At 34.8% G+C, this 16,372-nt stretch overlaps 1 protein-coding gene across 3 annotated transcripts in view; it reads right to left on the bottom strand.

Annotated features, from left to right (window-relative positions):
* Positions 1 to 226: 226 nt before the first annotated feature.
* The window catches only part of PGR (progesterone receptor), a 128,218-nt gene continuing 112,072 nt past the window's right edge, over positions 227 to 16,372 (bottom strand). For all 3 annotated transcript variants that reach the window (XM_061440138.1, XM_061440139.1, XM_061440140.1), the window contains one exon: positions 227 to 16,319. In XM_061440138.1, the coding sequence (XP_061296122.1) occupies positions 16,164 to 16,319 (156 nt within the window). In that variant the 3' untranslated portion in view covers positions 227 to 16,163. The remainder of the gene's footprint in view (positions 16,320 to 16,372) is intronic.

Below are 16,372 nucleotides of genomic sequence, written 5' to 3'. Positions count from 1 at the left end.
GAAGTGAATAAAATATATCAGCACTAATAATGCATTTTAACAGCAATGTTTTAAATGATAAATTTCTATTTATTACAAGATGAATTAACTTATACATCTCTAGAGGTACATTTTCTTTTCATGTCATTCAAAAATTCCATATAGAAAAATATACTGATTCAGAGAACAATTAAAACATAATGACGTTCAAATTAATACAGAAGACATTATTAATTTGAAATACACATTTTGAAGATGATTTTTAAATAACTAATTTTTACCTTTATCATGCACACTGTTAATTTTCAGTTGAAATTATTTCACAATTAACTTGGACTTAATAAAATGACATCCATATTCCCATCTAAACCATTTATCCTCGGGGTATGGTTTGAAGCTATTCGCTTGTTATTCTAAGCAGTTATAACAATAGGATTATATGAATATAACAGGGAAGAATTAAAATGCAAATTAACATTTTGAATTATAACATTAAAATCAGCTTCAAGAAAGTTTAAAGGAAAACGTAATTTGTTTTTCAGAACCAAGGTGTTATTAAAGCGAATGTGTAGAGAGGAGATGGAAAGACGAAAGGAATATTGTTTTTGTGTATCAGACACAAATCACTATTTCAGAGAATTAGAATTTACTGACAATAAAGTACAGAAAAGTAGGTTTTAATGCAGGAAAAATACATTAGTTTTGAAAATATCACAAGTCAATATTTTAAATTTCAGTAGTGTTATATACTATAGCTATCCAATTTTATAACTGAGAGGGTAAAAGTCACTTTGGGGAAATTTCTGTAAGTAACATAATTTTCAGATTATTGATAGATGTGTAGGAAATAAAGAGTAAGTTTTCCTTTCATTGTTTCAGAAGTTAAATGGAAACACTCAAGTTCAAATTGCATGAGGTTAAACAAAGCCAAGATATAAATTAAAAATCTGGTAAAAGTTAGATTGAACTACTTTTGTCTAGATTTCAATGTAAAGAAAAGGCAAAGTTAAAGAGTCTACAATGCAGTGAATAGAACTGTAAGTTCCAAAGCTTTTGAGATACCTGTATATCATATGTCCTCATTTTTCAGATAGGGAAAATGAGGTTCAGACAGGTTAGGTAATTCACACTGGCGCAGGAAGAAGTGTCAGAGTACAGCATAGAACACAAGTCTTTTAAACTTCCACACTATTTCCCCCTGTATTTCAGCCTGCACTGATGACCCTTGTTCTCTCTTGTAAAAGGAACCTAGCTACATCTTTCTCTAGATTGCTGTGTACGCGAGCTTGCACTCATGCGTGCATGTGGAGTTGAGACATTCTGCATTCCAGGATACTTTCAACGTAAACCCTACTTCAGTATAGATAACTTGACATTGCAATAAGTTAAAGAGTTATAGCTCCACATGATATATGCAACTTAATTCTGTGCAAGAAAGTTATTACAAATATGAAAATGATGTAAAGATAAATAACCTCTGAATTGAGTATTTTCTTAGTTTTTGGAAGAAATTTATTTTGTATCTCCACAGCAAAGGTAAAATGAACCACCAGACAAGAGTCTTAGATGGCCAACTCAGATAATTTAGAAACAAACAATAACCTCTTCCTGTCCCCACATCACCTCTACTTGGGCCGGTTTCCTCACTGCAAAAACATATTTGTTATTAAAAAACACTCTATTAACTGAGCTACTTGTAGAGAAGATATTAAGTATACACGAACATTAAACATGGAATTATTTTGTTTTCATAAAATGTGCTTTAAATGAAGTCCTTTTAAATAGTAGTCATAAACATGAGTCTCCATTTGGAAGGAAGAAAAATTCACAGGATGTGCAAACAACCATTTTTGACAATATTCTTTTTTTTTTTTCTTTTTAAGAAAAAACCCTCTTAGCAATCACCTATGAAAGGTTGTGGTCGAGCAGACTGAGCAGGTCCACAAACTCAAGCCTGAGCTAAGCAGCCTGAAGGTGCGCAGACTGGGGAGCCCAGCCCCCAGGTGGGCTTCCACACACACTGCCTTCTCTCACGTGCTTCTGTGCCCAACCAGCATTCTCATTTGCAGGGTGAGGATTTTTACTTTTATGGCTTTTCAACAAATAAGGAGCTCTATCAGTGAATTTATTGGTTTGGTTGTTAAAAATCATATTTATTTGGCCACCAAAGGTTGATTTACTAATGTTAACTACCTACATCGTAAAATATATGTTGTAACTATTAAGGATTTTTAGCATGTGCTTATCTATTTCTTAGAAAAAATATATCTGTATAGTGTTTTACAGTGTGCAAAGGAATTTTATAGACATCTCATTTAAAAGCAAAGCTCTTTGTTGAAATATTCTCTGCTAGGTAGTTGAAGACATTGAGCTTCAAAGAATTGAAGACAGATACTATGATCACAAAGCATTACATTTTAGGGAACTGACGAATCTTTTAAAACTAAGTGCAATATTGCTGTTGACTTTTTCTACATGTATTCGGGTAACTTTAAGAACTATTTGAAACTGGTCCTTAGACCTCTACTTACGAGATAAACAAGTATGCATGTTCTGGTTCACTCCATGCTTACCTTTTTTCAACCAGGTCATCATCATTATTATTATTATTTTTTTTTAGAAATTCTTAGTGATAATTATCCTTTAATAAATGAACAACATACTTCAACCAAAATTCCAAAATTTGACCAAGCTAACTGTAGATCCCCTGGCTCAATTAACGTGAATATAGTAGTTCTCCCCTCAGCTTAAATTTTGTTGCATAATTTATAGATTTTCCCCCTTTTCTATAATTTCTCACATTTTGTGGGAATTTAGATAATATGAATTTCTTACCACGCATAATTTCAATAATTTACATGTCATTTAGGAACTTGAATAACTGTAATAATGGCTTGTGGACATTGATCCAAATTCGCTCTATAATGTTTCAGCATACATCTCACACCATTAGGAAATATGTAAAATTTGTGAAGAACAAAAAAAGTCTGACAAATAAAAACATTTCTTCTATTTCATATCATCCACATTGGTCTGATTTAAATCTTACTTAAAGGAAACAATTTCATCGTGCAGTTCTGCTAAAACTCAATAAATTCAGGAAGAATTTCAAAATTTAATTATGAATTCTATGAATAATTTTATATTTACCACAATTGTTTCTCTTTATCTAGAACATGGTCCAACTTTAAGTAATTTTTAACAAAAATACTTTGTGTCTGTATCTGTCTTACCTTTAAATAAAGATTATATGGTTATTTATCTTAACCTTCTGGTACACAAGGATTAAAACACAGAGCAAGATATTTGAAGTAGGACAGGCACTAAGGCATCAATTTATCAAAACCACTTAGTAAATATAATAATGGAAATATTGAGAATATATCCTCAAAATTCCAACCATTAAAAAGCACTCATTGCCAAGGCACTTGGAGCCACCCTGAGGCTACAAATCAAGAAACTTTGACTTTTAAGGATGTATATTATACCCCCTAATTTCACTTTGAGTAGGATTTTAAAATATACTTTAATATGTATATATTTTAAAAGGCACTGTATTCTAGTAATTTTTAAGACCTAGAAGCTATCAGTGAACTGTTCAATCCAGAGTTACTTCTCTATCAATAAAAGACCCGTTTTTACAACTACACAGACCATGTCAATTAACTGCTTGCACGAATCTCTGTCTTTCTCTATATATAATTTCTAGTAATTAAATCTGACTTAAATATTTAGTAATAAATTTAATAGGGGAGGAGTTGAATTTCTTTTGATATTTGATGAATTCCTGAACAGAGGCTATAATGTTGGGAAATTGATGTTATTTATATTTTGGATTCCCCAGAAAAGTGACTCCCCATTCCAGAAGCTTTTTATACTTCTAGTAAGAATTCCAAAGCCAATTCACCTTCATGAGACTTAAACATACAGCACATCTATTAATAAGGATGATTTTGTTTCTTCATTTCTTAAATAAAAACTATTACAAAATATTTAACATGTATGCCAGGAAAACTAATTTAATTTGGAAAAAAAGTGACAGAATGTCCTTTTTTTTTCTCTTTTTTTGAAGAGCACTACTGCAAGAAATTGTTTTTCAAATTTAATGAACTACTCTGAACCTGTCTTCTCTACTGTAAAATGGAACTCAATATTTAACTTGCAAAGATTACTGTAAGAACTAGAGATAATATATGTAAAATTCCTTCCCCATACAAGGCCTGTACATAGCATCTACTCAAGTAGCAGCTAAAGGGACTGGTAATATTTATCAAATCATATTGATTCCTGATCTAAATAAACAGGAATTGATATCAACACAGATTAAAAAAAGTAGAAGCAGTGGGATTCTATGAATTAAGAATGAATATATACTCACACCATACTCTTGCCTGGAAAATCCCATGGACAGAGGAGCCTGGTGGGCTGCGGTCCATGGGGTCGCTAAGAGTCGGGACACAACTGAGCGATTTCACTTTCACTTTTCACTTTCATGCACTGGAGAAGGAAATGGGAAGCCACTCCAGTGTTCTTGCCTGGAGAATCCCGGGGAGAGGGGAGCCCGGTGGGCTGCTGTCTATGGGGTTGCACAGAGTTGGACACGATTGAAGCGACTTAGCAACAGCAGCAGCAGGGATGATTTTTGATCTTACAAGGAGCTATCAAGGGAATGTTTTTACACACCTATGTATGACTTCAACAGGAACTTATTTACCAAAGGAGCATATTTGCATATGTCCAGTATTAAATTATATTCATAGTAATGAAACCAAATTCACAGTAATTGTCTGAAGTACTTTGTTAACAATTAGATTACATTATTTTCACTCTAATGTTAAATGCATTAAATTTCATATGAAAATCAATAATATTTTGTATAATAAGTATTAAACCTTTTACTTCACCAGTGTGATACACTGCATTATTGAATCTTATTAGAAAACAGTTGAGTGCATTTTGTCTTCATGAACAATTAGCTGGGTTCAATGTAATTGTCTTGAGAGTCAGTCCTTGCTTCATTAAAACACACACACAGTCAAGTATATTACCTATATAATATATAACCTATATAACCTCACCACATTCACTACCATACAACCTGAAATGTTGATCATAAATTTAAAGTGACTGATGATTTTATGCATCTTGTATATAACTGTATTGAGGTTTCGGGTGCATTAACTCATTAAGAAAAACATATAGAAGTGCTTATTTTAATATCACACAGACTAATTAATTAGTGGTAAATTGTTGTTTGAAAAATATATTTCACTTTCAAACTACCAACCAATTTAATGTCAGAGCCCTGTCAAGTGGAACAGACTGACTCAGTTTTTTCACGTGAATCACAAAATATTTTCTCTGAAGTCTACCTCTAGTGTGGAAACAAAGCGGAGTTCTGAACATTAGATTGAAAAGAAGTGTGTGACGCGCTTGTCAGGCACTCGCTGTCACCTGATTCTTAGTTTTGCATTTGTCACCTGACCATCACCAGGGAACCAGTGCCAGCCAAACACAAAAGGAGAATCTAATCCTCACTGTAAGAACCTCAGATGAATTTCAAATATTGTCTCTCTGCTTAAAAATGAGGAGCTAGGAGTGTGGAACTGGACTCAAGAAGTATATCGGGGCTAAAATATCTTTCAAGGTATAAACCTTCTGTATTAACACTACAATCTACTGAAAATAGGAGAGTAGCAATGGAAACCTAAAGGGGTATGGATCTTGAGAGAGGAAAATGATGATTCCTTGTATCTCTTGCCAAATATTACACTAGTTTAACTAACAAGGAATAGAGAGGAGTTTTCATCAACTTCAACATAACAAAATGTAAAAATCAACTATGTGTCAAGAAGTCTACTAAATCTTTCAGGTGAGTACAAAGCATTAGATTAAAAATTAGTATGTGATGATGCCATTAAAAGCCCACTATAATTTTTACAGGTATGCATTTGTTACCAACCAGTAATTCCACGGACAGAGGATCCTGGAGGGCTAGAGTCCGTGGATTCACAAAGAGTTGGACATGACTGAGCACACACACACACACACAGAACCAGGAGTGTACAGGGGAAGAGAGAGTCTCACCCTCTTGACAGATAAATTCATATGATTCCAAAAGCACATCCAAAGAATATATTTATTGAGATATATTAATTTTGTGTTTTTCTTTTTGACACCTGGTCCTAGTCAGTTGGAAGCAGCTATGTTGCTCCAAGAAGAATTAGAACTGTTACAGCAGAAATGATTAAAGGAAGTTGACATTTACCTTCTGATTTCACAATTAGTCCTTGAAATCTAGAGCAAGACAAGTCTGGAGGATGGGACTTTCCAAGAAAAAAATAAAATGATTCTCTAAATCTCAAAGACATCCTCAAACAGAAAGGATTCCCAGGAATAGATGAAAAAGACTCAGTCTAAGACCCAGGAGAAGCCTCCAACAGACAGGAAGAGGAAGTGAGAGGTGTCTGTGATTCAGAAGAGGAAACTGGAAGAGTAAGAAGATCAGATGATAGCATCCCAGTTTTGAAGGAACTGGGATGAGCAAAAGAATACCCAGACTAGTCAGGGGAAATCCAAGAAAACCATGGCTTTAGTGCAAGGATATAAAGTCTGCAAACATCTCAGGAAAGCATGGATTCAACATGGTGCCAGCTGGGTGGGGGCTTTGCAGAAAAGGTGACCACACACAGAAGCCAGATGGGGAAAGCAGCTAGGCCTCAGAAGGATGTGCTGAGCCAGGAAGGAATGGAAGATTCTTTCAAAATCAGACAAGTCAGACAATCAGACAAAATCAGACAAGTCACAAAGAGGTCACAGCCCCCTGCATCCTGGACAAAAGAGAACAGATGCGATTATGAGCCGGTGTCTTAAACAAGAGGCGACAGCAGTGGGTTCTGATGAGCAGGCGTGGTGAGGGACGGGCGAGGCCACTGAGGTCCAGGAGAAAGAAGACCCCTTCCCATCGCCACTGCCCCCACGTAAGTGTCTTCCTTTTCCCAGTTGTCATGGGTTAGTGGAAGGGAAAAGGAAGAACAGCACTGGATGGAAACTGGGGGAGATAATTCAAAATAAGGCTCTGTGAAACGAAAAGCCACAGATAGGCTATTTCCATGTGCCAAGTTCGTTCCCCACTCTCTCACTCACCAGCCCTCCTTCCTCGACTCCACTCCCTCTGTGAAGGCATCACGAAGAAGTCTTCATGAATAAGACATCATCAAGAAGTCAAGACTCCTTGCAGAGAACCAAGCATTTTTGTATGTACTATTTTGCAATTATACTGAATAACAGCATCTGAAGAAGGATCTATACAAAAGATGTCTTAATTTTTTTTTAGCTGAATACAGCTTAGTTTCCCTTTCTTTTCCCATTTGCTGATTCTTAAGCTGTTCTAGTTCTTACCTTTGTGCAAAATCCAGGATCTTGAGATTTAATAGATGTGCAAAGGTGAGGATATTAGTAGAGGGGTAGAGATTGTTTGATAAGATTCTAGAATTTGGTATACTAAATTTCTTAGTTTTTTATCATCTTTTTTAATGAAAAATTTGAAATTTCAGCAGTGACAGAACAGGCATCTGACCTATGTTTGACAGTGTATACGGCATATTTTACCTATTTCTATAAACTCTGTCAATTCTTTTTTTTTTTAATCTCTGGAAAACTAGGGAGGAGGAAAGATCACCTCCAACTCTTATGTTTATGGCCACTATTTTCCACTAGAATACTGCAACGTCCTAACAAAACGTCCTCTCTATCTCCAATTCTGTTCTCCAGATGGCAGTGAGGGTGAGCTTTCTTATACACCAATCTGAATTCTGCTGCTCTCCTGTTTAAACAGGCATCAAGACTGCACAATTGAACATGGTTACAAGACCATTAATTTCCTGGACCTGGTTTTCTTCCGCCTCATCATCAGCCCCCACCCGTCCTCTCACCATCAGGTCTGTGCCTGTGCGTTACCTCCTGGCTGGAATACTCTTCCCTTCCTGCCTTGAGCGTTTGTTAATTCTGCATGCTCAACTAATTATTAAACCACTTTTAGATCACGACTGAGAAACCTTTTATCAAGATGCCTTTGTCCACTCTTAAATGCAGCCTAGGTGCCCCTCATGTGCTCCGATGGCTCCTTGTACTTTCTCTACCATGACATTCAGTACACAACATCGTAACTATCTATTTACCTGAGTCTAGTCCCCATCCAACTGTAGACTCAGACAAGGTAGGATTGCTGTCTAATGTATTTTATTCATTACTTATCTCCACATTATGGTAGAATAACTGACATGCAACACAGTAATGTTTGTAACTGGTTGGTGAAGAACAAAATGATTCCTAAATAAGATAAATTTAAAAACTGACTCCTAAAGTAAGACTTTTCAACTTTGCAAAAAAAAAAACCCACAATTTTTTTGTTTTTTATTTCAGAGCTTTTTTCTTCTTTATATTAACATAGATAACTGAGGGTCAGTTACTTTATATTAATGTAAACTATTAATAAAATTTTAGTTTCAGAGTTGAAATGGATAATTTGTTCCTAACTTTTTCCTTCCTCCCCCTTCCTTCCTTCTTTCTTTCTTGTAGTCCCTCCTTCATTCTTCCTTTTCTGCTCCCTTTCTCTTTCTTTCCCCCTTTCTTGTCTCTCTCCCTGTCTCTTTCTCCCCTCTCCTTTTTCTCTCCCTGCTTTTTACATGTTGACACCTAACTGGTAGCTAAACAGAAACTTAAAGATCAGTGATTTTTTTCTAAACTATTTATCCTCAAGTTAGAAAATGGGCATCTTTATTAAAAAGCAAAAAGTAAGCTTCTCGGCATATTTATACTTTATATGATTGGAGAGTATGTGATTATTTTTCTAGCATTTACCATTGTTATCATTGTAGATAATCATGTTTTGTATCATCAGCATAATTGTTCACTCAATAATAAAGGGGAAAAGCTACTGTTTACAGTACTTCTCCATTTCACTTCTGTAAGTTGTATTTACTCCTTGCAAAATATGAAGAATTTTTATATTTTTCTTGTTTTTATCCCAAATTTCAACATGAAAAACTTAAAAAAAAACTCTATGTCCTGACTTTTCTTGTGGATGTACATGTATCAGAAAAAGTGAAAATGCACATTGTACTCAGTTCATAAGAAAAAACTAAATTGGTTACAATGACGAGGTCTAAAGACTGCCACTTGAAAAATCTCTTTCTACCCTCAGTTATATCAAATACAGGACTCACCATTTTAAGTAAATGTTGGATACTATTCTTAGTCTATAGGGAATAAGCAGAGCTGCATATCTCTGTTTTGATGAGAATATGGTATGATTATATTAACTTTACATAAAACTTCTGATGTTTCTCATGACTTTTAAAGCTCTTAGAGAAAGCAATGATAGATGCCCATTGATTATTTTTCTATTACATATTTTAAAAACATTTTTTCATTTACCCAATGAAAGTTGCACAAAACCCATTAAATTAGTGTGGATATGATTGTTATGCTACTCAGCAACTCTAATTGATATGTCTTTGAATAAAAAATGTGAAGAAAACAAAACAATTATTTCTTAATAGGAATACAGTTTGGTGGGGAGATACTTAAAAATCTAGCTTTCTGAGGGTGGGGGTTCGTAAAAGTTTAATGGCAAAAGTTTTAAACAACTGCTTTCTATAAATAATTCATAACAACAACAAAAACCTCTCACAGGTAAGTAGATTTCATAGAAAGAGGTGTTAAGCTTTATATGTAACTGACAAGAGGAAAACATTTTAAGTAGGTTTCATTTAGAAAAAGTTATGCTTGCTAAATTGGATATATTAGGATTTGATGTATTAAGAGCAATTTCAAAAGATTACAATATCATTTAAATAGTTTGCTCATATATATCTAAATATTGACCATGATACTGATGTCGCACTGCAGTTAATAATTTAATTTTCTTTAAAGCAATGGAGAGGGTAAGCTTTCTTAGCTGCTTAATTCACATTTCTCTGTAAGTCTTTTGTCAGTTAAAGCGTTCAACCAGCTTTAGCTTTCAAAAGCTTAAAGTAATGCCTTCCCATCTCTCCGCGAGTAGAAAGAAAGCAAACAAACTCATGTAAGGTCAGCATGACATAAAGCAACAAGAGCCAGTAAATTGAAAATGAGGTTGACATTTTGGGGCTAATCCAGCAGTCCTGTAACACTCTCCCAAGCTCCACAGCTGCACAGGGCCATGGACAAGCCGGGGCGCAGCCTCCAGGCAAGTGCCCGGAGCGCTGCCTTGGAACGCGATCAACTCCAGGAAGAGGAGCAGAGCCCTCTGAGATTGCCTTTGCTTCGGCCATAGGATATTTAGGTAACGTATGTGTTAAATCACTGCCACTATGAACAGGAGAACGAATCACTCAATCCTGAAGGAAATCAACCCTGAATATTCATTGGAAGGACTGAGGCTGAAGCTCCAATACTTTGGCCACCTGATGCGAAGAGCTGACTCACTGGAAAAGACCCTGATGCTGGGAAAGACTGAAGGCAGAAGGAAAAGAGGACAGCGGAGGATGAGATGGTTAGATAGCACTGCTGACTCAATGGACATGAATTTGAGCAAACTCTGGAGACAGTGGAGGACAGCATGGAGTCACAAAGAGTCAGACATGAGTTAGCGGCAGAACAACAACTATGAACTACTGCCCTTTAACTTATCACCAATGCCCCCTTCCCTAAATTCTCAAATCTTGTCTAATGGTAGAGAGGACAAATTATTAAAGAAAACTACACTTAGCCTCTTTTCTTTCACGTTTTTAAGGCCATACTATTTCATGCCTAACCCTGGATGTACAGGTTTTATTGGCCCCAAGTAACTGATGGTCTGTAAGGACTTTTCCTGAGTTTAAATGGGAATGTGAGCCAACCTGAATGCAGTTATCTAGACCCAGTTCACATTCTGGACTCATATGGACATAGATCAATCCATAGATCAATATGAATACCTGGATTGGTATTCATATTATTCATCCATAATATGAAGCAAGCAGTCATTTATTTTACTGCTTTTTGTTCAACTTGTGAAATTTGATAATTTGATAAGGACCAGAGAGTGTGGAATAATGGTATATTAAATAGATAATGTATGCAAGGTTGAGAGATAGAGACTGTCTTTTTCACTAAACTTTGAGTAGGGAAAACATAGTGAAACCACAGAAATCAAGCAATATTATCTTCATCAAAATCATTACATGGCTTAGTCTAGTGTGGATAAGCAATTTAGGACTTGGCAAACCTGTGAGATTTTCTGGCTATATATTTCCTGCAAAATTTAAGAGCTGCAAAAATTCCCCATATCCAACTGGTAGTTACCCTTTCTTGGGTTGTCTGCTTATCCATTAACTTTATCACTGGAGACATGGTTGATGAGTTCTTAAGTATAAAAATAAAATAGCTTTAAAATTGAAAAAATATGTTCTTTTGAGTACTTATACACCATTGCTGGAGATTATATGAATATTTAAAAGAACTGGTATTCTATTCTGAAATCTGGTATGCAAAGAGTACATGTACATGAGAGAAATTGCTCAGGTATTCACAGTAAAAACTCTAGAAATTTAATAGCTTTCTTACCAAAACAATGCAAGATCAAAGCAGACATGAAGATCTCTTCTGGGAATTTTATAACATACCCTTAAGGACAGGAATGATTTTTAGGGAGCTGATGACTTCATTATAATTTCCAGACCCATTGTTCTTTTATGCAGAATTATTACCACAGTAAAAATAATCTGAGCATGAACTATATAGCATAGATTTTTGGAATGCCTGTGTTTTAGTCAACCTATCTATATTTTAAAGAAATACTTTTTTAAAAAGGTCAATATCAGTACCTTTATTCTTTGTATTATAATGAATGGAACTGGCTCTTTAGATTTTTGATAAAGCAGGCCACAAACTCAAAAGACTATATTTTTTTCAGAGGAAGAAATTAACTGAATACTTTGAACTCTAATTTCAAATCAAATATTTTAAATATTCATATGCACACAGAGGTAGCAATAAAGCAACTTCATTTTCTAGATTCCTTGGTTTCACTATAGAATATACCAGATTAATCTGATAAAATCATAACTCGAACTATGGCTTAAAGAAAACATAAAAATAGCAGTTACTATTTCTGAACACTTGTGTATTTCTTTTCATTTTCATTTCTATTAATCACAAAACAATTGGCACAGGCAATTTTAATCAGACTTGCTCAGAGGTATTAAACAGCAGAGAAAGGGAGAGTGGGTCTAGATCAGCTCTCTACACAGTACTCGCTATCCACTGTAGCTGTTTAGAATTTACAGGCTGACAGGTTATGGCTATTGGAGAAAACATACTACCTACCATATTTGCATATTATCTGCGCAGCAACTAATTATTTTAATGTAAAATATGAAAAATGATAGTACTGCCTAATTTAAAAGTGCCATTTTAAAAATAAAAACGCAATTGTTATATAACAGCTGACACTGGAGGTATAATTGCTTCAGACCCAAAGGGCTTCTCAAACCTTTTTCAGGGAAATATTTTTATTAACTCAATCATCTATTTCAGTGTCCTTCAAGTACTGTCTGATATACAACCTTCTTCGTGTGATTTAATTTCACTTTAGAGCCTCCAGAAAGCACATGACCTATAAAATTAAGATAAAAGTTATGCGACTACATCAGAACAGAGACATTAATAAGCAGAAATTTGTAGAGGAAAAGATTTAGAGGCTACATATCTTCCATTTGGTTATGTCATGTTCTTTTTCAAAAGCTTTAACTTTTTTAAACCTTAGCTTGAAATATTAAATCCTAGGATTCAGACACCTTCATTTTCTTGTGCTATAACAGGCACTCAATAAATATTTATTGAATGAAATCAGAGATGAGAAAATTTTGTATACTGAGGTTTTTAATACAAACCTCAATTGTATTTAGAATACAATTTAGAGCTACTTATATTTTCTTAAGAAACAAATTTTCTTATATTTGTGGAATTTTTCTTAGGGAGGGAAATAATACTCCATTCTGTTTTAAAATTTAGAACAGGGAGCATAAAGTGTGTTCTTACTAAATGAAAAATGTACTTATATTTTCTATGTTATAGTCAGTACAAGGAGAAAACTCACAAAGCAGGAAAAGAAAAGGTGGAATATTTAAAGAGTTGAAGTTAGGGGCCATGGGAAGAGAAAGTGATCAAGTCATGCACCCGGAAACACATCCTGATGCAACAAACCCACATGGGATTCATTGTAATACCAAACCCAGAGAGCATGTCATTCAACTCCCCGACAAGGAACGTGACTGTCCTATAGCAAAGCGGCTCTCAGACTAGTAGTAGAGTAAGAATATAGAATAATGCACTATTGTAATCCAGAACTGCACAAAATCTGCGGAACCTTAGGAGAAAAAAAGTCACTCTCTGGAAGATGCAGGGAAGATACGACAGAAGTGATGTTTTGCTGAGCCTTGAGCTGAGACAGGACTGGTATCAAAAGGGGGAAATAAAGGCGGAAGACTGACCCTAAAGATTTGTGTGATTGGAATAAAAGGTGAATGTATGACAGGGGAGGATAAAGAGAGTCAAGTTACAGGAACCGATGTTTGAACATCATTTCAGAGTGACTCCTAGTCACTGCATTGATAAGAAGAGTGGACCAATTAAAATACAATTTTTGAAGATGGAGCCTAGGAAAGGATATTTGTAACAAGCTCTCCTAGAGATTGTGGGCTTCCCTGGTAGATCAGACAGTAAAGAATCTATCTGCCTGCATTGTGGGAGACCTGGGTTTGATCCTTGGGGTGGAAAGATCCTCTGGAGAAGGGAATGGCTACCCACTTTGGTATTCGTGCCTGGAGAATTCCATGGACAGAGGAGCCTGGTGGGCTACAGTCCAGGGGTCACAAAGAGTCAGACAGTTGAGCGATTAATTCTTTCAGACTGTAATGTGCAGCTATATATATAGTTGAGAAACACTGCAGTGGGTGACTGGAAGTCAATGAGTATTTTCCAGTGAGGAAATGGCAAAATTAGATCCATTTTAGGAAAATAACTTTGGCCTGGAGAATGGAGAGAGAATGAGTCTGTGTGTTTAAGACTTTGAAAGACTAGACAGCAGTCAGCATTGCATCAGAACACACCTGTATTCACTGAAAAAGACATGTAGACAGACACACTAAGGAAGAGACCTTTTTTTACTAATGTTAAGACTATTTGAAATTCTTGGTTTAAACTCTTATTGAACGTTATAACCAAGCATTATGAAATTTGTTTATTACCTGTTTGGGACATGGACCTAAAGAACTCAAGCCATGGGTCCTGGTTAGAAATTGTTTTAATCCCTATTTCAAATGCCTTATGAAGATTCACTGTTTACAGCTGCTCTATATCTAATTCATTTTGAAAATGGAAGAAGTTATTGGCAAGAAACAGTTATGGTAACATTATGATCTGCCAGGTTTTTTTGGTCAGATGAAATCACTTTATCTTGTTTTGGGGGTTGTATTATTATTCATTAATTGATGATTCTATGTTATTGCCCCTTGGTAAACTTTAAGTATCTATCAGTTTAAGGGAATGGGTAATTTAAAAATGCATTAAGAAATCAGATGCTTTAGTAAATGTTTCCTATATTGTTTTCAAAGTTTTTTTTATTTTTCTCATTAGTAACTATTAATTTGCATAAAGTAGTAGTATGCTTTATTTATAAGGGAATGTCCAATTTTAAAGAAATTTCAAAAAAGAATTAGGTCTACTAGTTTCTCTGAACTGTTAAAAATTATATATATGCCTAAAATTGGTACAAATTATTTTATTTAGAAGAAACAATGATTGGTTTTTGGTTTTACCAGTGTTTCTTCCTGTTTTATATGTGTGTGTGTGTGTATTTTTTTTTAAATAGGTCTATTTAAAAAAACAGTGACACCTATTTTTTTTTTACATAGACCTGTTTAAAATAGTGACATCTAGGTGTCCAGTGATATCTCAGGAAAAAACTCGCGTGTCTCCAAAGGGATATTTTCAGCTCATATAACAATGTGAATTGTGTGTTTTCTAGTTATTGGTTATATTATTTTAAGCCAGTATTTAATGTTTCCTAAAATATCTCTTAGACTGGATCAGAGACACTGAAAACATTTTAACTGTGATTTGTCCACTATGCCCACTCAATAGAGTAATACTTATCTCTTTTTTGCCCTCCCTTCTTTTTTTTCCCCCCACCTACCCTCCATCCCTTTCTTCTTTGATGTGAAAAGTGAGTAACAAGCTCTGACCAAAAGGAACATTCTACAGGAAAGTTATTATTACAGGAAAGTTATTATTAAAGATGAGGAAATATAATAGAGACTTGGTAAGGATAAGTGACTGTCCACATGTCCTAGATGTAGCGGGTGGAGTTAGACCACAGACTTTCTGGCTTCCTATTTCAATTCAGAATGCCTGGTTAAAGGACAATTCCCCCCACAAAAGGCTAGTAGAAAACTGCAAAACTCGTGATATACTTGTCAGAACACTATGGCTCTCCTTCCTTAATAACCTCCTTAGAGATCTGTGTTTCAGATCTGGGAAACAGTCTTAACATATAAGCTGGTTTTCTTAGTTTGAGGAGCATCAATCTATTTCAAGAATTTTAAACTCTTTTTCTATATATTTTTTGCATTAAAAACCCTTTGGAAAATATGGTTAAGGTTATAAATTACCTTCTCACAAAAAAGTATATACACTCATATAGCTATAATTTTGCATACCAATTTGTTTCATTTTTGTAAATATAATCAGGGAGACAAAAGGAGCTATATAGAAAGAACATAGAACAGCTTTTTGTTTTTACGTGTAAGATTCTTCTTTTCTCTAAAGTAGCTTTGTTATATGTGAAAGATAAAAATGTCACCCGAATGATATGAAATGATACGGATAAGATTAACATTAACAATCACTTTAGTACTGTTTCAACCTTGCAAACTCTTAAGGAAAATATGGGTTCACAAAAACACTAAAAATCTGAATTATGCTTTATAAAGGAAAACAATTAAACCTCACAACTTTTCTTTGAAATTTACACAGTATGACACATTATAAATGTAAGGCTTAGAGAAAAACAGTAAAAACTCGTGACCTCATAAATCATGACCCCCCCCAAAAAAAAAGACATAGCACAAAGTTTAATTTTTTAAAGATAAAAATGGCATTCACTTTTTATGAAAGAGAAGAGGTTTCACCATCCCTGCCAAGATCTTGGGTAACTGTGCAGCAATAACCTCAGACATCATTTCTGGAAATTCAACACTCAGTGCCCGGGACTGGATAAATGTATTCAAGCAGTACAGATGAAGTTGCTTGACAAGCTGTTGGTTTAACAAACAGATAAGAAACATGTAAGGAAAATAATACATTTCCA

Source organism: Bos javanicus, chromosome 15, assembly GCF_032452875.1.
Source record: "Bos javanicus breed banteng chromosome 15, ARS-OSU_banteng_1.0, whole genome shotgun sequence".
Classification (NCBI taxonomy): Eukaryota; Metazoa; Chordata; class Mammalia; order Artiodactyla; family Bovidae; genus Bos; species Bos javanicus.
The sequence above is the reverse complement of the archived record's forward strand: the minus strand, read 5'-3'. Positions and strand labels throughout refer to the sequence as shown.